The 26,465-nt window shown below is 42.4% G+C and overlaps 1 protein-coding gene across 1 annotated transcript in view; it reads left to right on the forward strand.

Moving 5' to 3' along the window:
- The first annotated feature begins 11,401 nt into the window (after positions 1–11,401).
- The window catches only part of RFX8 (regulatory factor X8), a 53,470-nt gene continuing 38,406 nt past the window's right edge, over positions 11,402–26,465 (forward strand). The window contains exon 1 of the mRNA XM_019666478.1: positions 11,402–11,500. Coding sequence (XP_019522023.1) covers positions 11,429–11,500 — 72 coding nt within the window. The 5' untranslated portion in view covers positions 11,402–11,428. The remainder of the gene's footprint in view (positions 11,501–26,465) is intronic.

Below are 26,465 nucleotides of genomic sequence, written 5' to 3' on the forward strand. Positions count from 1 at the left end.
TTGATAAAACACTACTGTTAATTGTTAGGTTGGTACAAAAGTAATTGTGGCTTAGGCCATTATTTGTAATGTCCAAAATCTCAATTACTTTTACATCAACCTAATATACTGCCAATAACATACTAGGTTTGGGTATTCTGCATGCTGAAGGGGGTTTTTAGGCAGATCTGATACTAGTGTATACATGTATATATGTCCAGCTTCAAAAAATACATACACATATAAGTATATGAACTTTTTGTTATGGAAAATTTCAAACATATACAAAAGTGGAGAGCAGAGTATAACAAACTCCCTCCTACTTACCACCCAGCTTCAGGAGCCCTCAGTACCTGCCAGTCGTGTTTCTTCTGTCCTCCCCTCTCTTTCTCCCTACCCCTATCAACTGGATTATTTTGAAAAAAATCTCAGACATCATTGCATTTCACCTGCAAATGTTTGAGTCTGTATCTTTAAAATGGATAAGGATTCTCTTTAAACACATAACCATAATACTATCACTATGCCAAAAATTTCAAAATAACTGAAACCATTTTAACTATTTCTTTGCAAGGAAAATTGTAAAATAGGCAACAGTTAAAAATTTATTGAGCACATATTATATTCTTGTCTCTCTCTGCTGGGGAATTCCAATTGCAAATTAGCAGAAGGGGGTCATGCAACCAACTGAAAGGCAGTCTGCTAGCCTTTAGCTGCTTTCAGAAAAATGTGTCAAACATGTATTTGGTTGGGGGATGCTTTAGTGAAATTCATTTCAGGGTGGGAATGATATCATAAGATAATTCCATGCAGAACAGCAGAGAGCAAGCAGCTGTTGGGAGTATTTTTTACCAAAGAATAATATGAAGTATGGTATGACATTTTGTCACACTGAAAAGTCAGCTAATGCTACCATTTCAAAACTGCTTTTAAAAGATGATGCCTCCACACTCCTAAAAATCTTTAAAATAGCATTTACACGAACCCAATGAAATTGCTTTAGTGTGTTTTTTCCCATTACCTTGGAAAATTATTAAATGAATTAGGGTATGATTTATGATTTTACACACCATCATGATTTGGACAAATGCCTTTTGAGGTTATGTAATGCCTCTAATAAGATGACATTTAATTCTCACTCTTCCTTTGCGGAAAAGGAAACCACATTTCATTTTGGTTTTGCTTGGTTTTCTATCAGACTTCCAGAAAAACCCCACTGTTAATGGAACAGGAGTTCAAATGTGCAGCTCTACAAATGACAATTTACAAGCATTCTGAGATGAATGAAGGCTGTTCCTTTTCATTCCCCACATTCTCAGAGTTCCTCTGCTGATAATATTGTTTGTTACGCCATATGTGGCCAGCCTTTCATGTGATCTCTGCAGAAAGGGAAAAAGGGAAACTGCAGATTGGTGGAAAACAACCTCGACAGAAATGGTACATCTTCAGAATCATGGATTTCAGTTCAAGAAACGGCAGAGATGTGCTTTGTTTGGAGTCAGGCTTTCCCATTACACACAATGCCTGAGATTATGGTGTTCCCATCAGTTTCAACTAGAGCAGGAACCAGACACTCAGAAGGAGAATTTAGACCAAGGGAAAATTTAACACATGACAGCCATTTGAAATCTCTCCAGTGGGATTGTTTGGCTCCAGTAGAGTTTGAAAGTCTCCACTGCTATTGGTTTAGAGCCCAATAATCTTAGAGAGTCTCATCCAGGCGAAAATGGAGCATCTGTCCTCTGTAATGCTCTGTCCGAGCAGATGCCAACTACATTGTACATTCTTGACCGAATGCATTATGCTCGTTAGCTTTATTTAAAAATACATCTATTGCCTGAAGACACCTGATACATCCACAGAAAGTGAATCAGTGTAATTATTGAATGAAATTAAGCACCCCCAATCAGAGATGGTTTTGTGCAAGGATAAGGCGCAGCTGGTGCCCTTTTAGAAGGTGAAATGAGACTAATTGGATAATCTCGAAGCCAATTAGGCTGAAGTAGGCAAGAGAAGTCACTGTTCAGCTAAAAGAGATGTATTGCCTGGCAGAGGGAGGAAAAGCTTTGTGTGCATCAAACGGGACACAAGGAACTGAAATTCCATTTAACATATACTTTAAGATTTCTTTCCCCTTGTAATGGTATAGGACATTAAGGGAAGATGCTGGATGGACCTGAGTTAGAAGGAAACTGGACTTTTCAGATACAAAAGAGCAGATACACAAAATAATGCTTCTGATCTCAGTTGCAATTAAACATCCTTTGAACAGAAAATGGATTTTCTATCTAATTCTACTTATTAGTCTGTGTGGCTATATGTTCAACCCGAATGAAAACCTTAATTATGCTGCTACAAAGAGTCATGTGCAGAGGGGCACATCTTGTGCACATTTAGCGCATTAGGAAGGCACAAGCTGCGAATAAATCTAAGAGTGTTACTGCATTAGCACGCACCTACTCATAGTCTGCATCAATAAGAGAGCTGGTCAAACTGGGGACACCAGCTGTCACCTGTCGTAGATTAAATTAACTGGTCCTTTGGGTGGAGGGTGTGAAACTGACCCCATGGATTCATTTCTATAGTCCTCTGACTAACCGGCTTCAACAGCTCTGAAGCAAGCAGAGGTGATATTTGCAATTCATAACATCTCATATCTAATGCAGTCAACAGCAAAGAGACAACTGGTCAACCAGAGGGTCGTGATGTCCCATTGTATTTCCAAGGTCTGTCTCAGTGCCCAGTACTGACTGGGGCTCAGTAAATATGCAAATATTACATAATCAGCAATGACATAATAAGGCCTCAAGTAGCCCCTAAATAACAATAGGCTCTTCTCGTGGTTATTTCCAGTCTCTGTGGATATAGGTGGGCATCTTGGGAAGTGTTTTGGGTAGCAGGAAGCTGCTGCAGGACCTGCATGAGGGAGGGAAGGTTATGGAGAAGGACCTGCTCCACAGCAGGATGCCCAGGATGTTTTTCCCCATCACTTGCTGATTATAAGTCCTTCCCGGTCACTCCACCCTTATCCCACACTCACCCCTAAAATCCTCCCCAAGCTTCAGAACCAAACTGATCTCTGGCACAGCTCCCCAAAGGAGAGCTAAATACTGTCCAGTGTTGGCTCCAGTGATCTGGTCAAGTTTCAAGGCTCAGGCTCTTCAATGACTATCCTGTGATCTCTGGTCTGCACTGCTCTTGAGCCTTGTGGCTGATGCCCCGGTAATGGTGTCCCCGTGCTGGCTCTGGAGATCTCTGCTCGTAATGCCCCAACAACTACATTCCCACGCTGTCACATGGGAGGCAGTCAGCACTGTTTGCTAAATGAATCTCTGCCTTGCTTTTTTTGTTTTGTTTTTAATTGTGATAAAATATACATAACATAAAGCTTACCATTTTAACCATTTTTAAGTGTACAATTCAGTGGCATTAAGTACATATACTTTGTGATGCAACCATCGCCACCATAAATCTCCAAAACATTTTTATCTTCCCAAACTAAAACTCTGTGCCCTGTCTCTATGAGTTTGACTATTCTAGGTACCTCATATAAGTGGAGTCATCCTACTATATCTGGCGTATTTCATTTAGCATAATGCTTTCAGGGTTCATCCATGTTGTAGTAGGCGTCAGATTTTCCTTTTTAAGGCTGAATAATATTCCATTGTCCTTATAGACCACATTTTGTTTACCAATTCATCTGTTGATGGAGCCTGCATTGCTTCTGCCTTTTGACTATTGTGATAATGTTGCTGTGTACCTGGGGGCACAAATTACTAATACCTGTTCAAGTCCCTGCTTTCAGTTCTTTGGGGGTACACACCCAGAAGTGAGATTAATGGATCATATGGTAATTCTATGTTTAATTTTTTGAGAAACCACCTGTTTTCTATAGTAGTTGCACCTTTTCACTTCCCCACCAACAATGAACAAGGTTTGAATTCTCCGTATTCTTGCCAACAGTTATTTTCTTGTTTTTCTTTCTTTTTAAAAATAATAGCAATCCCAAATGAGTGTGGAGTGATATGAATTGTGGTTTTGATTTGCATTTCCCTAATGACTAACGATATTCAGCATCTTTTCATGTGCTTATTTAGTCATTTGCATGTGTTCTTTTGGAGAAGATATTCAAGTCCTTTGTACATTTTTTAATTGGGCTGTTTTGCTGTTCAATTGTCAAATGTGTTTTTAATCTAGATGAAGAAATCCTTATGAGCAGTCCTTAAACAGTCAGCACAAAGTAACGCTGGCCTGACTGAGCTCTTACTCAAGGCACCACTCGCTCTACATTTACTAACTCGCTTAATTCTTACAACAACCACAGTTCCCGGTAGGAGAAGTGAGGTTGGGAGAGAGTGAGCAGCTCAGGGTCACATAGCAAGGACATTAACATAAATAGCTCTTGAGGATAAAGACTGCCAGGGCCAGTCTGCAAAGTGGGGGATCACTCTACGCTGCTGTCCTCAATCCCAGCTGCCACCAGACTTATCTGGCATTGGCCTCTTAAAAGTCCCCACTGCCACACCTCCCTCAAAGCTCCCCAGGGTGCACATTTAATGTCACTAAACTCCTGGGGAGCTTGTAATAGCCGGTTTGCCCAGCCCCCCCACCCATTACAACGGAACCTCTGGGGTGGCCCTTGGGCGCCCATATTTTTGAAACCTGCCCAAGTAATTCCAAAGTGCATTCAGGGTTGAGGACCACTGCTAATCAAACACGGGGACCTGATTTGAAATATTATGTGCATCGGTTTTTGTTTGTTGCTTGTTTGATTGATTGGTAGAAAGGTGATAGGAGCGCCACGTTTATTTGTCTTTGGATCTGTTGATCTGGGGGCGGTGAAATCCCTCTCAGCCCCTACCTAACCCTTACAGCAGGGTACAGGGCGTGGCCCGAGCATCCTCCGCTGCGCACGAGGGGGCTCCAGCCTGGCTGGCTCAGCTCCGCGCCCCACGCGCCCTCGCAGCCCCCGCGGGCCTCGCGCAGCCGGTGCCCTCCGCGCGCCTGGCTCTAAAGTAAACACGGAGGAGCGACGGCGGCCTGACGGGTGCAGCGCCGCCGCCAGCGCCCAGCCTCCGAGCTGCGGGCCTGGTCTGAGCCATGGCTGAGGGCGGGCCGGCCTCCCCGTCGGGCGGCGCGGGCTGCCTGGGCCTGCACAGCGGCATCATCCAGTGGTGAGCGGCCGGTGTCTTTCCACCCGCCGGGTTTCGACATCGGGGCTGGGGGCATGGGGCGCTCTGGGCCCAAGGAGTGGAAGAGGTGGGGCGAGAAGCGGGGAAGCGTAGCTCCGTCTGCTGCTGCCCGGAGGACCTCCAGCCAATGCCAAATGCGAGGGACCACTCGCGTTCCGGGCCCTGACCAAACGTCTAAAAGGACAGCTGTTCACGCCCAGGACCCGCGCCTTTTAATGCTGGCTGGCCCGAGCCGCGGAAGGGGCTGGACACACACACACACACACACACACACACACACACACACACACACACACACACACACACACACACACACGTACACGCAGCAAAGGCCTGCAGGTCTGGAGTCGGCTGCGATGGGTGGTGTAGGGCTTCCTTCTGGGGGCTTCCCGCGGGAAGCAATCCAGCCTGCCCGGCACCGGGGGGCTTGTTGGTTGGACTGGCGCTTACATATACCTCGGAAAACACGGGGGCGTTGCCCAGGAGAGGAAATGTTTTCTTAGTCTGAGATCCAGAATGGGATGTTTTCTAACTTAAAGCAAAGCAATTTTTAGCTATAACAATGCATTCCACATTGTTTGTGAAATTCACTTCTGGTTGTTTAAATAGTGGCAGAAGAAAACTGGAAAGAAAAATACCGTTAGCCCTTGGGACCAATGAAACTCATGGGTTTGTAGCTCTTCATAAATAGAAAAATAATTGAAACCAGTTCTAAAACCTCCGTTTTATAAGGTGAATAAACTAGTAGAGATCTGATTACTTTTTTTTTTTAAAGTTTTAAGGACTATTTCTCAGGAAAGACTTTCTGAAAAAGTTATGAGTGAAATAGAACAATGAAGGGCGTGTTTGTGATTATAACCCAAAAAGGCCTAAATGCTTACCCCTTTCCTCCAAACAAAAATGTTTGATATATTTTATCTTACATAAGAGGAAAAACCCAAAAGAATAAATATTAAAACACGAAGTTTTCAGAGTATTACACAGTGGTGCTCTATTTATTTTTCACTCACTAACTCAGACCCCTCAAGCTATCAGCTCCTTCAAAGAAAAGACTCTGAGGATGCATTTCTCAACCATTTAATAAATTGGAGGTTCTGGGGTTTGAAATTATGCTCCAGAGACCTGAAAGAATTATTAGAGATTATTAAAAATACCGGGACATCTTCCTAAGATCATTTGTGAACTGAGAAAAGCAGGCTGCACACAGTGTAGGTACCCTAAATCACTTACAGTGATGTAGACCATTTTAGCAACAAGCGGAACTAAGTCCAATGCCATGAATTCCTACCCTTATAGGCCTCTGACCCATAAGAGTCCTGCTCTTTTTAAGAGGAGGGAGGAGGTGGGGGTAGAGGGGTGAGGAGGGGTGGAGTTTCCTAGGGAGGACTGGTCTTTAGGCACTCAGTCTAGGAGGTGGAATGTTTAACAGATCACTGACACTGGTGGTTTTAACACTGACATTAAAAACACAGCCCCAACCACTTTACAGCCATTAGGATGGCTATTATCAAACAAACAAACAAAAATAGAAAATAACAAGTGTTGGTGAGAACGTGGAGATATTGGAGCCCTCGTGCACTGCATGTGGGATTGTAAAATGGTACAGTCGCTATGGAAAACGGTATGGAGATTCCTCAAAAAATTGAAAGTAAAACTACCATATGATCCAGCAATTCCACTTCTGGGTATGTACCCCAAAGAATTGAAAGCAAGGACTCAAACAGATATTTGTACACCCACGTTCACAGCATTATTGTGCACAATAGCCAAAAGGTGGAAGCAACCCAAGTGTCCATCCATGGATAAATGGATAAACACAATGTGGTCTATACATACAATGGGCTATTATTCAGCCTTTAAAAAGAAAAGAAATTCTGGCACACGCTACAACATGGATGAACCTTGAAGACCTTATGTTAAGTGAAATAATCCAGTCACAAAAGGACAAATACTGTATAATTCCACTTATATGAGAATAGTCAACTTCATAGAGACAGAAAATAGAATGGTGGGTGCTGGGGCCTGGGGGAAGAGGGAACAGAAAGTCAGTGTTTAATGGGGACAGAGTTTCAATTTTGCAAGATGAAAAGAGTTGTTTGGGTGGATAGCGGTGATGGTTCCACAACAATGTGAAGGTACTTAATGCCACTGAATTGTACTTTTTAAAATGGTAAATTTTATGCTATGGATATTTTATCACAATTGAAAAATAAGTAATTTTTAAAGAACCACAACAGAGCCACTCAGTTTGTAATCCAGAGCCTTGGCATCCTGGAGGACATTAGAAGGTGCCCAGGAAGACCAGCTACCTAGAGGAGAGGCAGCGGGCCAGCGGGTACAAGCGGGGAGCTCAGGATTCCTAGTGGAAGACCAGGGAGAGACCAATTGTTGTTACGTGGAAGAAATACTCCATTTTCAGCATTACTTGACTGTTTCATTTTCTAATCAGTCACTATTAGGTCCCCATCGTTTCTTAGAGATTTCAGGGCCACTGTCATTAGCATAAGATATATTCTCCAACGAAAAAGAAAGGCCCCGCCAAGAGCAAACAGTCTCCGGGAACAGAAGTAACAGGAGTTTTCTGTTTCACGGACAGGAAGGACTGTAGAGATGAGGAGAGAAGTGGTCAGACCTCTGGGGAGCACACAGGCTAAAGAACAGTGATCTAACTTCCTCTGCTGGGTGGTGCAGATCCAACAGACTGGTGGACCCGGGGCTTCAGACCTCAGGCGAAACTCTGAGTCTTCTAATCTCTATGCATGAGCCTGGGCTGTAGACTAAATAACCATTTCCTGCATATAAATATGACGTTTTCAAATTTCTGCAGACTCGTGGAAATCAATAAAATGCACATTTATTTTGAAAGGTACAGAATTCATAGTAGCTTTTGATCAGGCTGAATCAAAGGGTACTATAATTCCCAGTGTTACATTTTTCTTTATTTGGACAAAAAGGAGTACTCAGAAAATGTGAGAACTGCAGGTCTGGGTACATGATTTCTGAAGTTGGCCATTATCAGATTGTCCATCAGTCAGAACTAGGAAAACATCATAAATGTTCTCAAGATCTTAGCTGTCAACTTTGTCTACTAGTGGGACCAGGAAAATACTGTTATTATACAGCTCAACAAGGAATTTAGTGATCTGATCCACTTCAAACTTGGACAGGCTTTCTAATGGCATATCACCCAATGACATTTGGTGGTACAGCGTGAAACCAATCTCACCAGATCAGCCCAGCCCTATTGCCTGCACATTCCCCATTCAGCCTCTTCTTGGACCCATATGTAATTGAAAGTCAAGTTCACCTAGTGTAGGTGGTTCTGTGCTGCCAATCTGCTAATATGGATGTCTTTCTTGCTTCTATTCAGGATGTCGGAGGTAGATATAGAAAGGATGACATGAGCTTCCATGTGCCAGTCTGTCTGTGAGGCACATCACAGAAACTGAGTTGTCTCACAGTCAGAATTTAAACCTGGGCCCATGAGGGTCAAAGTCCTGGGCAATAGTCATGATAATACTTTCCTGTGCATGTGGAGACAAAGGGTGACACAACTGCTATTTGAGCTGAAGTAAAGGCATGCCCCTGACCAGAGATGCTCTTCCAGGACAAACCAAAGACCACTTTCAAAACGTCCATTGGTTCAGTTAATGCATGCTGATTGCCCACCACAGGCCAGTCTCTGTTATTGGGCTGGGAACTCTGGGAAAAGGACCAAAGGTCAGAAATGGGGTGAATCTCAGAGCAGCCAGGACGCAAGCAGCAAAATTGCCAAGCTGCAGCATGGGGCTCAAAACCAGGAGGCAGCCCTGTCCTGATGTGTGTGGCAGAGGAAAGACTCTGTCATAGACCTTTAGAATTATTCTCACTGATAGTAGACTCACTATGGCCATTTTGAAATGGGAGGCCGCAGTTCACAGAGGCCTAGAGCAAATGAAGTTCTGTGACAAGGAAGAACAATTCGCAACAATTTAGAGTTCATTTTAAGGAGTGGGTGTTTTGTACATTTCTTTTTAAGGAGACCATATTCTATGACCAAATTAGTTGCTATGAATAAACAACAGTGAATTTGAGCTTAATGCCTGTCACATTTTGCTGCAGCTCCCCAAGGTGAACCAACAATTTTCTGTGATAAATTCAGATATAGGTTTCTAATATATCAACAAGTGGTGTCTTAACTACAAAAGTATAAATATCAACTACATATATGAATTTGCCACTCCCCTACTCCATCAACAGATATCACCTTGTATTCAACCTTGAGCCAAATAATTGGTGTTGTATTGTAATAACTACGTATAGTGTTAAATGGGTACTAGATTTATTAGGTTGATCACCTCATAAGTTATATAAATGTCTAATCACTATGTTGTACACCTGAAACTAATATAATATTGTATGTCAACTATAATTGAAAAATAAAAAAAATATTTTAAAAATTCCAATAATTAGTGCTGTAGCAGATATACTTAAACCACTGTGAAATATCTGAGGTGTCAGGTTCCTGCAGTGATGTTATGGGGCATCTCAGAAAATCCCTTCCTTGGGCCTGTACTGGGTTGAATAGTGTCAACCCATGTCCAAATTCATGTCCATCTGAAACCTCAGAATGTGACATTATTTGGAAATGGGGTCTTCACAAATATAATTAGTTAAGATGAAATCACACTGGAGTAGGGTGGGCCCTATATCCAATGACTGGTGTCCTTCTAAGAAGAGGAGAGATGACACTCAGAAAGGAGGAGACCAAGTGAAAATGGAGGCGGACATTGGAGTGATACATCTATAAGCCGAGGAATGCCGAGGATTTCCAGCAACTACCAGAAGCCAGGAGAAAAGCAGAGAACAGATGCTCCCCCAGAGCCTCTGGTAGGAACCAACCCTGCCGACACCTTGATTTTGGACTTTCAGCTTCCACAGCTGTGAGAGGATAATTTCTGTTGTTTTAAACCACCCAGCCTATGGTAATTTATTACCCAAGGAACCAACACAAGGCCAAAGATTCCACCCCCAATCCCCATATATTGATTTTGCCTGCTGCTAGGAGACCGATGGGGTTAGCAATTGTGACTGTGGTCTTTAGCTTTCAAGGAAAGTAAATTTAGGTCTCAGCGTGCCTCATCCCAGAAAATAAGCTATATATCATCAATAAGAAAGAAAAAGATGTGTTGCTGGTAAACTGCTAAAAAATTCTTCTGTGTTTAAAAATTATGCTGGCTTGCTTTATGTATTTCTTGAAAAGAATGAGGGGGAAAACTACAGTCTATCCCTAGCCAGTAAAGGGAAGGTTGTGATTGGATGTAGCTATGTACCATTCTTTGTGACTCCAGTCCCTTTCACTACTTGCCCACATACACTCACATACCTCCTGCTGGAACAGGCAGCTGGCTGTCCCTACTGACCGGCTGTGGGCTATGAGCCACGGGCAGGGCCCCTCATTGTTAGGGTTGCCCACCTGCCCCAGGGCCCAAAAGCATTTGGGAAGTTGAAGGTCCCACCCTGAGCAGAGTCCTAGGGTGCCTCAGATCACACCTGAATGCCACTTAGCTCTGTCCCCAGTGAGAGATAGAGGAGAGTGAAAGTGTAACACTTGATTCTTGGTGTCTTGCATTTTACATCTCATTGTAATTTAAAGAATCAAAATATAGTGGCCCACCCTAAATCACCTGGGTTTAAAACTCATGCAAACAACTGCTTCAGAGGTAGAGAGGGAGGGAAGAAGAGCTGTGCCCTCGTGCCTTGGGTCACAGGTACACGGGGACTGGGAAGCCACACTGGCTCCTGCAGGCACCTGCAGGAGTGAAAGGCTGCAAGGGGGGATTGCTTTGTGTCTTAGAGAGTAAATAAGTCTCCACTTTATAGTTATAGAGATCATGGCTGTAGCCTTTATAAAGGTATATGAAACAGTGTCTGCTGAGTCCAATAATTTGGGCTTCTTTTTAAAAGGCCTACATCCCCAAACTATAAACAACAAGAAAACTCACCATGTTAATAATCTAAAGGCCCACAACCAATATACTTAACTTTGGGCTGAGAACAAAATGGTACAGTATTGATGCTGATTGGGGAGACTTTGCATTCAATAAACTAACCATACTTCATTTAGTTGGATCCCAAACTGTGTCTGACTGCTGATCCTTATCAAAATGTCCTGCTCTAGAAAAACAGATGCCAATTTCCTCTTCCTCGTCTTCCTCTCCTGCAGGTTGATGGATAATTTCTGCATTTGCGAAGGGTACAGTGTGCCTCACTGCCTCATGTATGAGATTTATGTGGAGACCTGTGGGCAAAATGCCCAGAACCACGTCAGTCCAGCCACATTTGGGAAGGTAGGTTGTCAGGATAAAAATACAGTACTTACTGAGTAAAACTAATGCTCAAGTTAATTGATGAGGAAATTTTAGAATTTGTTTGGATCTAATGGGTTCTCAATAGACATAAATGGCTTTGCTCTGGGAAGCCAACCAGATGCTTAACATACTACTTCACCTCCATGGAAAAGACATTCTGTCCTTTGTCCACACTTTATAGTGAGGACCCAGGAAAGGTAAGGAATGGGGTAACACCTAAGACAATGCAACTATGACAGCTCCAAATACTCAGCCAGGTTTGCTAAGTGGCCATTATTCTCTGTATAGACATGCCCAAACTCAGCACCACACAAATGCTAGGAGACACTCTGTGGTGTCAGACAACTGGTGCTTCCCACAATTTGATTATACTTGGAGAATGCATTGACTCTTAAATATTTCTACTGGGGGTTACAAGCTCTATCAGGAACTTCGTTTAGAATAAACAATCTACAGCAAACGGTAACACAAGGAGAGTCTATCTGAGACTTTCCACATTTAATAAATATTTATTGAGCAGGCTCTATGTACCAAGAACTATTTTAGATGCTGGATTATAACATGAACAAGACAGAGAAAAATTCCTGCCCTTATTGAACTCATTCTATTATAGTTAGGAAAGACAGATAAGTAAGATAAAATATTTAGTATATTAGGTGGGATAAATGCTAAGGGGGGAAGTAGAGAAGGAGATAAGGACTCTAAAGAAAAGGGGTATCTCATCTATTCCAATTGCAAATGTGACTGGGACTGATAGAATCTAGTCCAATCCTGTACAATAGAAATTTAATGGGGGATCCAAGATGGCGGAGTAGATAAACACTCTGCCTGCTTCTTTCTGCACACACATTAAATTACAACTAAATTACAGAACAGTCAACCTAGAGAACCATTTAAAGTCTAGCTGAACAGAAGTTTTATAGCTAAAGATATAAAAAAGAAGCCACATCAAAACTGGTAGGAGGGGTGGAGATGTGAAACAGGCCCCAACCTCCGTGTGGTGGTTGAGAATCAGGAGGGCTATCTCTGCCTCAGAGGTTCCCACAGGAGGAGCAAGGGACCACAGCCTCACACCAGGCTCCCCAGCCCAGGGTACTGGTGCCAGGAAAAGGAGCCCCCACAACAACTGGCTGTGAAAAACAATGGGGATTCCAACATCCAGGTAAGATGGAAGGCAGTGGGAAACCCAGATGTCCTCTTAAAGGGCCTCCATATAGACTCACTCGCTCTCAGGCACTCACCCTGGGCTCAGGTAGAAGAGCGGTGACTCAGCATCAGAGGTATATATCCGGGGAGGAGGTATGGGGGTTGAGGCAGGCTGAGGTGTGTGGCTTCGAAGTGAGGACTGGAGGACAGTCGCCATTTTCCCTGTGATGGGTCCTTCTCCTGTGCAGCTGGCAGGTGGGGGCCATCTTTCCTGTGTTAAGCCCTCCCCCTATGCTTATGGCCAAATCAAATCTGATTGGCATGGTGAGCTTCACTAGCTTCATCCTGCTGACTACCTGGGACCCCGCCCCTTACAACTCGCCCAACACCAGAGGCACTTTCTCTGTGAGCAGCCAACCCCATCTGAATTGCTCTCTTTCTTGGAAAACTATCAGAGTCCATGGGCTCCAGGCAAGTGGTGACTGGCCTTGGTGTGCTCTGAGACTTTTACTGAGTGGCACTGGTACTGGCACCAAATCAGAATTTATATTAACCTGGTGACAACGACTCTTCCCACTCTAGTGACTCCCTGAAACCTTGCCTCACCCAACTTGCGTACTGCACGAGGCTTTATCAGTGGCTGAACCTTAAGGGAGCTGGCAGGTGGCAGCAAGCCTTGGGGTGTCCTGCCATTTTGTGGAACTACCATAGGCCCAGTACTGGTGGTACACATCCTCAGTTCACAGCATAGCCTCTCCCATGTGCCTCCAGGGTTAGCAGAGGCCGTGAACAACCACAGATCATTTTGTAGCTCCTGCCAGGTAGTCCCTGGCTGGTCACAGGTACTGGATGACCTGGGCCTGCACAAAACCCCTCTCAAGGTCCCAGAACCAACATACTTGGAGGTTGGCTTCAGAACACAGCAGAGCACTACCCAATTAGCCCCACAAGAGGAACATCCAAAGGGCAGTCTCAACAGACACCAGAGCCTGCTGGAGTGAATACCACTCAGTGGGGTAAGCCCCTACTCTCCCCTGTACAGCAGCCTGTAAGCTGTGGACGTGGCCAAACCCCACAGTCAATCAGCCTGAGGGTCAATCCCACCCGCTGGCATGCCAATAGAAACCAAGGCTGAACTATAACAGGAGGGCACACACAACACACACAAGGTGTACTCCTGGAACACCTGGTGCAGGTGATCATGGAGACAGTGCCAATGGACCCCACAGGGCACCTACTACATAAGGCCACTTGGCCAAGACTGGGAGACATAGCAGATCTACCTAATACATAGAAACAAACAGGCAGCCAAAATAAGGAAACAAAGAAATATATCCCAAATGAAAAAATAGGAGAAAACTCCAGAAAAAGAACTAAACAAAATGAAGACAAGCAACCTACCAGATACAGAGTTCAAAACAATGGTTTTAAGGATGCTCAAGGAACTTAGTGAGAATTTCAACAAAGAGATAGCAAGCATTAAAAAGAACATAGAAACCATAAAAAGAACTAGTCAGAAGTGAAAAATACAATAACTGAAATGAATGCAGTAGAAAGAACCACCAGCTGACTAGATGAAGCAGAGGATTGAGTTACCTATTTGGAAAATAAGGTAGTAGAAAACACCAAATGGGAAAAGAAAAAAAGCATCAAAAAAAAAAATGAGGATAGTTTAAGAGACCTCTGGGACAACATTATGTATAACAACATTTGCATTGTAGGGATACCAGAAAGAGAAGAGAGAAAGCAAGGAATTGAGAATCTAATTGAAGAAATAATGTCTGAAAACTTTACTAACCTGGCAAAGGAAATAGACATACAAGTCCAGGAAGAGCAGAGTCCCAAACAAGAGGCCAACACCAAAGACACATTATAATTAGAATGCCAAAGGTTAAAGATGAAGAGAATCCAAAAAGCAGCAAAAGAAAGGCAACCAGTAACTTAAGGGAGCTTCCATAGGATTGTCAGCTGACTTCTCGACAGAAACTTTGCAGGCCAGAAGGGATAGGCACAAAATATTCAACATGATGAAAAGCAAGGATCTACAACCAAGATTACTCTATCCAGCAAAGCCATCATTTAAAATCAAAGGACAGATAAGGAGCTTCCCAGACAAAAAAAGCTGAAGGAGTTCATCACCACCAAACCAGTATTACAAGGAATGTTACAGGGGCTTCTTTCAAGATGAAAAATAAAAGATCAAAATTATGAATAATAAAATGGCAATAGCTACATATCTACCAACAATTACTTTCAATATAAATGGACTAAATGCCCTAATCAAAAGACATAGGAGGGATGAATGAATAATAAAACAAAATCCTTACATATGCTGCCTGCAAGAGACTCACTTCAGATTGAAAGACATACACAGATGGAAATAAAGGGATGAAAAATGTTATTTCATGAAAATGCAAAACAAACCTCCCCCCAAAAAAACAAACAAACAACAAAAAAGCTGGAGTAGCAATACTTATACCAGACAAAATAGATTTTTTTTTCTAACTTGTAGGAATCTTTTTATGAGTTTATTTGAGCCAAATTGACGACATATTCTGGGAAGTAAGATCTTAACTGCTCCCCAGACAGAACAGACTTTAAAACAAAGGCTGTAACAAGAGATGAAGAAGGACCCAGTAATCCTACGTCTGAGTATTTATTCGAAGAAACCCAAAACGCTTAGAGGGAACGTGTGCGTCCATATGTTCATTGCAGCATTGTTTACAATGGCCAAGATGTGGAGGCAGCCTGGGTGTCCATCGATGGATGAATGGATAAAGAAGGGGTGGTACATATATACCATGGAATATTGCTCGGCCATGGAATGGAATGGAATGGGTTCTTGTTATCTGCAGTGGTATGGATGGACCTGGAAAGTATTGTACTGAGTGGAATATCAGAGAAAAACAGATTCAGTGTGATTTCACTTATACTCATATATGGAATCTAAAGAACACAATAAACAAACAAAACAGAAACAAATTCATAGATACAGAGAACATATTTGTGGTTGCCAGATGGGGTGGGGCGGGGGGAGGGCATGGTTAGGGATTGTGAAAAAAGGGGAGGGGATTAAGGAGTACAAATTGGTTGTTACAAAATAGTTATGGGGATGTAGGGTATAGCATAAGGAATACAGTCAATAATATTGTAATAACCATGTATGTTGTCAGATGGGTACTAGATTTCTTGGTGTGATAGATGGGAGGGGGTTAAGGGCAGGGTAAGAAAGGTGAAGGGATTAAATAGTACAAATTGGTAGTTACAAAATAGTCATGGGGCTGTGAAGTAAAGCATAGGGAATATAGTCAATGATATGGTAATAACTATGTATAATGCCAGGGTGGGTACTAGACTAGTCAGGAGGATCATTTCTTAAATTATATAAATCTCTAACCACTATGCTGTGCACCTGAAATTAATATAAAATAAAATTGACTCTCAACTGTAATTGAAAAATTTTAAAAGGTGGGAAAAAAGGTGAAGGAGAATAAGAAGTCCACATTTCCAGGTATAAAACAAATAAGCCGTGGGGATGTAATGCACAGCATGGGAATACAGTCAGTAATATTGTGATAGCATGGTACAGTGTCAGATGGTTGCTGGACTTATCATGGTGCTCACTTCTTTAGGTAGAAAATGTTGAATAACTATGTTGTACCCCTGAAACTAATATAATATTGTATGTTAGCTATTATATATTTTTCATAAAAATCAAAGAAATTTAATAGGAGCCATAGACATAATTTTAAATATTTTAGTATCCTCGTTTTTAAAGTTTTTAAAAAGGTGACAATTTTTAAATGTAATCCAAAATATTAGCAATATTACCTTTGTACCATGGAATCAATACTAAAAAAATCATTGAGTTTTTGTTTTTATTCTTTTCTTCATGCTAAATCTCAAAAATCCGGTGTGTATTTTACATGTAAGCCCATCTCAATTCGGAATAGCCACATTTCAAGTGCTCCTTAGTCACGTGTGGCTGGTGACTACCATCTCAGACAGCCCACGACCAGATGCTAAGTCACCAGGCGTCTCTTCTTCCTCTCCCGGTGATCCTCAAAGCCCGGGAACGCTGCTTGTCTCCACTGGCCTGCTCCAGGCCCTCCAGTGTTCTCCTCAGCTACCTGCCTGGCAGCCTGATCAGGCAGAAATGGGGTGACTCTAGCTAGACATGCTTGGGCTGTATGATCCCTACTTCCTTTTCTAAGAAACCAAAGACTCTTTTTCAAAATTTTTTTAGATTTTCTTAGAAGTTGTGTCACCTCCAGGGCAGTCCCACTGCAGAGTGTTCCAAAGAAAGTTAAAAAGGGACTCCAGTGTGTGACGTGGGCATTTATTTCTGTAGCATTTTTCATCTTAATACTTAGAACCCATTCCCCAAGATGCTAAGTCTCTGCTCTCGGCTGGGAATTTGCCTGAAGAAGGTGCCAGTCCAGTGGAGCTGGGACTGGGAAGGAGCCCTGTGCTGCCGAATTTGTGACTAAGTGGAGAAGGGAGAGGAAGGGGAAAAGGATATGACCCCAAAGCATGTTTACAAGAGAAACAACAAAATACCCAATTCTCATTTCCTCCCTCCTCCCCAGGGAGAGGAGCCGATTCCAGATTCCACGCCAGTTCCTGTGCAGATGTTGGGGTGTTTCGTTCTCCTTTTCGCCGTCCTGGGCACATGATGGGGGATGCTCATTCCTGATTCAAGTGATAATCTAACGTGGATGAGGGAATTTCCGTAACAGACTTCCTTTTTTTTTTTTTAAATAACGCGTACTGCTGTTCTTCTGATTATGAAAGTAATACATTCCCTTTACAGAAAACATGGAAATTGGAGAAAAGTGCATAAAAAGAAGGAAATAAACACTGGCTATAGCCTCGCTGTCAAGAGATATAGCCACGTGCGTGGTGGTCACTTGCGTGCTCTCGCACACGTGCATGCGCGTGAGACCAGCAGGGCAAAGGGAATAATCACACTGTGACTTTGTCTTTTCTCCAGGGCCCTTTGGACCTACTCATTGGGTGGTTCTTCCTCGGCCCCTGAATGAGCATTTAAGCAGACAGCATGGCTTCTCAAGAAATCCTTGGATGATGCAAAGAAATCCTTGGATGATGTCACTTTAATTTACCGAGCAGCAGTGTCAATCTGATGCTTGGAATGTCCAGTCCTGTATTCTGAACGGGGTTTAAAGTGGAATCTTCTCCCCATCTCCTCCTGTGTGGTTGTGTGGTCTCTTGCCAGCAGAGAGCTAGGTGTGGGGCTGCTCATTGTATCCCTCCTCCTCCCCCTCCCATTCACAGGGTGTTGGTTGGACCCCTCTGGAAGGAGGGAGGTAAAAATGGCTGGAAACTTCCCGCTACAAGGCTTCCTCCTTTGGGGGCCAGGCAGACGCTTGTCTCCTGGTCTGTTTGGTGGCTTCTTCAGAACAGCCCTTGGGAATGTTCTAGTATGCATCCCTTGCCTTGATGAATGACTTTTTTCTGAAGTCTTACTGCCCATCCTGGGGCCCTTGCTAGGCAGAAACACATGTCAGCTGCTTCTCACATGTGGCCAACTTCTGGTCTCAAAAACTACTCAGCCATCCTTGACCCGAGCAGACCATGGGTGTGCCAGCTGAAACCATTAGGCATGCTCTTCTGTCTGTCCACCCAGGCCGCTTGCCAGCCCACCCACCTCTCATTCTCCAGGAGCCCTGGTCTGACACTAACTGCAGGGGCCTGCAAGCTCTTCAGTGAATCCATGAATCCCCTGCTGCTAGGCCTGTGGTGACTGGACCACACCCGGTCCCGCACACCCTTCACAGGTAAGGGGTGGTCTTGAAACATCTCCTCACGCTTCCTCCTCTGTCTACTTCTTTGTGGGCGATTGGAGTGGAGGCCTTTTAGGGTTTTAAAACCAAATTTTAGCTAAGTGCTTGAGGGTGTAAGTACCCCAGATGTGTGTCCCACAATTCACTTTGCTGCTTGTTGTCTTCTTGCCTCTTCCTGTTGTATAGATACTATGTGGATGGATGGATTGAAAGACTGATGGATGGATGTATGGACAGACAGATGGGTGAACACACAGACAGGTGGATGTTCAGACAGACAGACAGACATCATGTAGTATGGCATACTTTTTAACAGCCTATTCCTGGAATCAGACTAATTAGGTTATAACCCTGGGCAAGTTATAATATGTAACTGTTTTGTGCCTCAACTTTGTCATCTGTAAAATAAGAACATTTATAATGTTAATAGTACCTATTTCATGAGATGTTTTTAAGAAATTAATGAGAAAATTCATGTAAAGAGAATTGAACAGTCTTGGTACACAGGAAGCACCCAAGAAATGTTAACTATTATAATTCTATACCTATTTTAACTTAGATATCATAAACATTTTCACATTAAAATATTTTTAAATGTATGTTGCATCATGGCTTTAAAATTTTTTTTGATGTTCCACAATTCCTCTGACTATTTCCTTTATTGGAAATTTAGGTTGTTTATAAATTTTCCTCTGTTCTAAGGAACATAAATCTCTGCCTGTATCTTGTAATTTCCCTAGGAGAGATTCTAAACAACTGTAACCAATTCATACCCCTCATTGATAGTTCTTGATATTCTTACCCAAATCCATGATATTGTTAACCTAGAACGTTTGTTGGGTAAGAATTGTATTTAACTGTCTAAACTTGCAATTTATTGGATGATTAGGCAAGGCAAGCATTTTTACATGTGTTTTGGTGATATGTGTCCTGTGTGTACACATATTATCACCAGACCACTTTCCAGTGGCATATTAGTGTTTTTCCTATTGATTTATGTGAGCTCTCTATATATTAAGTATATAAACTTTTTACTTATTACATTTTTGGGAAATAATCACCTCAGTTCGTTTTTAAATTTTAACTGTGGTGTACCTGATCATAAAATGAAATCACAGCATAGTCTGGGGTTAGAATTACTCAGTAAAATAAAATGTGTGGATTGTTATACTGCCAGACAACTAGGCAATTTATTTCTGCTTCTCTCTCCAAAACACCAGATTACTTCCCAGAGCCTCGAATCTGAGCCTGCTGCGCACTTTGTACTAATTCCGTTAGGTACCTACTATCTTACACCTGGACACACAGGGAAGGTTTGAAGTGATTTTTTTTAAGAAGAGATGAAATTATCAGAATGTGATGAAAGTAGGAATATCTGGCTTCTGATTCTGCATTGAGACTTTGCTGCCTTTTAACTCCTATCGCTTATTTTTCATCTGTACATTTTGGTTCTCCCTGCCTGAGGGAACCTGTCAATTTGGCCTCTCAACCTCCATGTTTAATTATGCAAGATTTGCCTCCTCCACACCCAGGCTTGGGTGGCTTCCCATAGGAAGAGGTTGGGACTGGAGCCAGACAAGAGGAATGTTTCATGACACTGTCAAATCCCGCTGCTTGGAAGCTATGAAAAAATAAAGAGTGATGCAACAGGAAACCAAGCAGAGGCGGAGGTTGAGTGATTATGGAGGGGGTTGTAGAAAAAGAGCAGAAATCATTACTAGATTGTTCAGAACACCATGGCTTCATTGTTCTGTATGTTCGTAATTTCACCATGCTCCAGGATTTCCACTTTCAGCAGACGTGCACTTGGACACCATGCATACCATGGACCTCTAGTAATTAGGAAACCGGAACAGACTTCTATTTTTTTTAATGTTATTGATCATAAACGTAATATCAGTGTTGTCTTAACAAAACATGCATCAAAATGATAACTGGGAGATGGGAAGCTGAGGCAGAAGTAGCTCTGTTCTTCACTATTAACAGCAATTGCTAACAAAAATCTTTAAATTGAAAACAGGTAAACAAATGAAAAATAAAAAGTGAAAATGACGATCACATTGGAAAAAGAGGAAAATAGTAAAGTTATGAGCACCCACATGACGGACTATTATGCAGCTGTTAATAATTCCTGTTTTCAGAGAATTCTTAATGACGACGGGAAATGTTTATGGTACAACATGGAGGAAAGCAAGTAGAAAGCAAGACTGCAGACATGTTAATGGTCCAAGGCCAGTTACTTCCTGTGTACACCATAGAATTCATACGCATATTGAGGCCTCTTAGGACCCGCACTGAGGTTTAAATGGCGGTTTCCTCTGAGCGGTATGTTTCCTTCTTTCTATTTGTCTGACCTTTTAAAATTTCACTTACATGTATTTTCTTTCCAATCAGAAAAGAGGAAACACAATTTAAACATTGTAAGAGAAGAAATTGGAAGCTTTATTTCTAATTTTCAAATTGCAACTTTAAATCTGGCTTATTCTTTCAGCTGGTACACTTTGTGTTTCCTGACCTTGGCACCCGGAGGCTAGGCACAAGAGGCAGTGCCAGGTAGGTTCCTCATTTGTGTTGTATTTTAAATGTTGACAACAAATATTTTGAAAAAAGTCACAAAATGGGTGACCAAAAAGATGCAGAAGTAAAGAAACTATAAATATCAACTCTTACCAAAGAGTTCCCATAAATCAAATGAAATCCTAGTGCCTGGAATCATTTCAGATGATACTAGAACCAAATATTAGTTTCTATTTTCTTAGGGATTTTGTTAAAACACAAAAGTCATATTTTTTTTCCAACACCTTAAATATTTAGACATGTAAATGTCTAATTGTTGAACTATTTAAATAATTACACACATAGACTAATAGAACTGTTTTAATTACTCTTGGAGCTACAATTTCTAAGTAGTCATCTAATTAGTATATTTGAATTATATTCAGGAGACCAGGTACTCAGACTATACATATATATATATATATATATATATATATATGCTTTTTTTTAAAATTGGGGAATTGGGGGAGGGGAACAGCGTTGGGGAATTGGGGAAGGGGAACAGAGAAGTTGCTGTCCTTTGGTTCTTCAGTCTAGTTGTGGAGAACGTCGCTTCACTGGCCCATGTTGGTATTGTGATCATTGCACTCTTCCCGGGTGAGGCAGTCGGTCGCTGGCCATTGGATGGCCGCTCACGTTGGCTGCCGGCCACTCGCCCTGGTTATATTTTTAATGCAAGATGAAATTTCAGTGTTATCAATTGCATGCTGTTACAATTGTCACTTCATCATTGTTACTATTGGTGGTTTGTTTTAAATAAAGAAAAATCAAGAATAATCAGTGATATCAGGAAATCAGTGAGAAGGGATGGAAACCAAATTAGGAAAGGGGCCAGCCACCCATGAAGAAGTGAAGATAGTGGAAGACTTAGCCAAGCTCAACGTTGGACAACACTTCATTGAAAAGATTTTTGTTCTGCTGCTGTGAGCCTACACAGTTTGCTGCAGTTTCCTGAGCTTAGCAGAGGAGTTCCCGGCCTGCAGAGAAGGCATCAGCCTCCTTACTGGGTTTCTGAGAACCCAAGTCCAGTTCCCAGTAGAGGGAACTTGGTGTAGCTTCACTTCATTTGAGAAAGGTCAATGGCAGCAGTAGTGGGGGGCTTTCCTGGTTGTGTTTCTCTAAGATTAGAGCGTCATAAATTGAGATAGCAGAGTGGAACACCTACAAGCCCCATTTCAAAGCTGATGCGTATGAAATAGATGAAATTATCTACCTAACAGAGCTCTATCAGGCTGAATGGCTGATTAGCTTTTCCTAATAAACAGAGTCAATAATAAAATCCAGAGAAGAACCCTAGGTCTTCATTACCTAGTCTGTTCTCTGTCTTCTATAAAGCATGTCAGTGGTTTGACATAACCTTTAAGACAAAATTTATTTTTCAGGTATCATTATGATGGGATCTGTATCAAGAAAAGTTCTATCTTCTATGCTCAGTATTGTTACCTTCTGGGTGAAGAAAAGTATCACAGGTTAGTATCTACTGTATTTTGGTCATTGGTCACACCTGGTTAATATTAGAACCACTCCTATTTTTGTTTAATTTAACTGGCTTTTTGGCTGTTCTGCCATCAATCCTTCTTACAACGGAAACACACATATCACATCGACATGCCTTTGACATGGGCAGTAAATCAATCTCTAGCAACATCATTGGCCGGATATATGCACTTCCAGTTCATTTCCTTAGATACTTTTCATTTTAATCATTGTCTCAATTGCCAAAGCCATTTTTCATTCTTCTCAATTTCTCTACCGGATTTGGCAGAAATGGTCTCTTCTTTCCTGAAATTCCCTTTAGCCCTCAGGACTGCATCATCCAATTTCTTCCCCAGAGTGACTGACCCCTTCTCAATCTCTTCATATCTCCCTTCCCCCATTAAGTGCAGGCATTTTCCTGGGATCCAGCCCTTGAAAATTATTAGTGTTCTTCATACCATTTGGCCCCAGGACATCTCATCCTTTTTCACCTGTCATTTCCTCCCTTGGATGACTTCTCCTCCAAAATCATGTTTGCTGGTCCTTATCTCTCCCACCTCCTGGGCATCCCTCTCTGGCTATCTACTGGACATTTCCGTTTAGATGACACACTGGTGCCTCACATTTAGTGTGTACAAATCTAAGTTTATAATCTCCCTCCAAGTCATCCCTGCCTCTTGACTTCCTTATTTCAGTCTATGGTACCAACAGATAGAATCTGTACCAAGTGTCACCCCAAAGCCATCCCTGACTCCCTCGGTCATGAAGGCCTATTAATTCTACCTTTTCAGTTCTCCTGACTCATCCATTTTGGTTACTGATATTTCCTTTAAGCCCTTGTCATCCTACATTGTGATTATTTTATGGATCCCATGGACCCTCCCTCTCCTCAGCCTCACCTCTCTCTGAACACAGCCATGAGACAAATCTCCCTAAAATTCTGCATTTTCTTTGTCTCTTTCCTGCTCCGAAACATTCAGGTGCCTACTCTTACGTCCTGGATAAAGACTTCCCCTTGATCCCCTCACACACACACCCGTGTTAGCACTCCAGTTCCTTCCTACCCCACTATCCAACCACATTGCCTATTTCTCCCCAACATAAACCATCAATTTCAGCCATACTCACTTTTCTCTAAATGTATCAAATGTGGTTCTGTCTTTGCTCCCATCATCCTATTACTCTATGATGTCATTCCTTCTTCTGTCTACTTGGACCTTCCTGAATCCTGTCCCTTCTTTCCAGACACACTTCAGGGACCATCTACTCAGTGGCACCACCTCCAGTAATACCAGCTTTAGTAAAGGCACTTTCTTCCACTCTTTCACGGTGCTTACTGTCTATCTACACTGTCAGCATTCCCACTTAGTTCACAAACTGTCCACTGAAACTTCATTTGGCGTAAACAGACGACCATGTGTCCAAGTAACCAGAGACAACTTTAAGTTTACTTGTAGCCCAGAATAATTATTGAGTGCCCCTTTCACTCAAAAATGTTTGAGTTTAGACAATAAATTATAGCAAATTATATGGTCACCTCCTGCTTGTAGAGGGTGACAAGCCACCAACATGGATAACACATGGGCCCTTCTCCCTGGCAGTTTAATAGGGGAGATAGATACACTTTGAACTTGTACCAAGAGTAACGTAATGGGTGTCAGAAGTGCATAGAAGGTCCCATGAGCAGTCAGACATAGACAGCACACATCTTAGGCAAAAGGTCATGAAGGGTCTATGAGAGAGTCATGCTTGGAGCTAAGCTGTGAAGGACAGTTATGACTTTTGACGGGTGGAGAGGGTGGAGTGGGAGAGGGAGGCAGGAGAGCAGAGGAGGTCCAGGCTTAGGGATGAAGGTGAGCAGACAAGTGGATGAGAAGGTAGAGGCTTCTGCTGTGTGGGAATGTGTGGAGCTACAGCACAGGATGAACTCAAAAGATGAGTTCAGAAGGCCTTGAACACAAGACTGGCAGGCCGGGTGCCTGTAAGCCTTGGAGACTTCCTCTGGAAAATGGAGTGGTATTGTCATGAGAACCTCCACAAGGGCAGGACCCACAGGGCTCTGCTTGTTCCTGTCCCCAATGTTGCCTGGAAGCACAGAACGGGAAGCACACTGGGGAGGAGAGAGTGTTAACAGAGTTGGTTCGGAGGCTGCCCCAGTCATTCAGATGAGCGCCTGGACCAGAAAGGGGGCAGATCTGAAAGGCCGCTTGACGCAGGGTCATCCGTTGGTTGAGTCAGTGTCAATAGAAGGGAACAGAGATGACTCAGGCCAGCCTGGCCCACCGAAACCTCAAACTCAACCTCAAATAGAGTCATAATGCTCTGCTTCCAACCAGCTCTTCCTCTTCAATCTCTTATTCATCCCTGAATCACAAAGATGGAAGAATTACATCAGCCAAAATAGAGAAGTTAGGGAAGGGAGAGATTTGTTTCGGTGATGATTAGAACGTTCCTGTGCAAATGTATTCTCTCACTTGCTGACCCTTGAAAGGCTGGGCCTAGATCCCGCTTTTCTTTGTTTGCCCAAGAAAACCCAGCAGTCAGTCAGCCAGCAGAGGACAAGTATGACATTGGCTTATTCATGAGATGAGCTCAGCGGCAAACACTTTTCAAGTACTCTGTGCTCAACACACATTTGATAATTGATAAAGTCTAAAGTCTTGACCAATTAAGAGATTTTTTTAAAAGCATTAATATTTAAGGGTAAGGTTCTTACAAATTCTACATTTTAAGAGCTAATAAATATATATTTTAGAAGGCAGAAACATAATAAATGGTATACTATTGTTAATAATCTATGAACTATACCAATGAAAATGTTTTCTATTTTAAGACATTTTATATAAGAACCTGGCTGACAAATTCCTCTTTAAAATTAGGTCTCAAAATAAAAACTTTATTTCCATACTTTTCAAGTAATAAGAACTGTATAACTCATCCATTCATGTATTTGTCCATTCAACAAATATTTGAGTGACTACAATAAGTCAGGCCCTGTTCTATCTAGCTACTGGTGATAAAACAGTAAACAAGATAAACAAGGCCTCCCCTCTTGTCAGTTTTAGTGAGCAAGAAAGACAATAAAAAAGAAATAATAGCAAGATTGATCTGAACACAGTAACATGGAGTCATGGGTAGGCCTCCCTGAGAAGATGCCTTTTGAGCAGAAGTGTGAAAAAAGGAGCTATCTAAGTGAACACCTGGGGGACAAGTATTCCAGGCAGAGGAAAGAGCAGGTGCAAAGGGCCTGAGGCAGGGATGAGCTCAAGGAATAGCAGGAAAGTCTGAGGGTGGAGGTTCCTGAATGAGTAGGTGAGTGGGAGGAAAGGAATCTGAAAACACAGGCAGGGGCTTGGAAATCTTGGGAAGGAGTTGGGATGTTATGCTGAGTGTGATGGGGAGCCACTGGGGAGTCTCATGCTGAGAAGTGAAGCAACCTGATTTACATTTTAAATGGAGATCCCCCTGGTAACTCTGCGGAGACTGGACTATAAAAGGAGATCAGAGAGCAGGCAGAGTGACCAGTGAGGAGGCTTGTGCAACAACCCCAGCAGAGATGGCCCACTGAGATTTTTCACTGACATATATGTAACTCTCTCAAAGAGGCAGCATAATACTATGCAGTACTTTATGTGAATAAGAGGAGACACTCTGGAACAGGCTGCCTGGCTTTACCACTAGTGAGCTGCCTTATTTCTTTTAGGCTAATGCCCTCAAGGTCCATTCATGTTGTTGCAAATGGCAAGATTTCATTCTTTTTATAGCTGAATAATATTCCAGTGTGTGTGTGTGTGTGTGTGTGTGTGTGTGTGTGTGTGTGTGTGTGTCTTTATTTCACAATGTCTTTATCCATTCACCTGCTGATGGACACTTAGGTTGTTTCCATGTCTCGGCGATTGTAAGTAAGGCTTCAATGAATGTGAGGGTGCATATATCTTTTCAAGTTAGTATTTTCATTTTCT

Source organism: Hipposideros armiger, unplaced genomic scaffold (assembly GCF_001890085.2).
Source record: "Hipposideros armiger isolate ML-2016 unplaced genomic scaffold, ASM189008v1 scaffold_472, whole genome shotgun sequence".
NCBI lineage: Eukaryota > Metazoa > Chordata > Mammalia > Chiroptera > Hipposideridae > Hipposideros > Hipposideros armiger.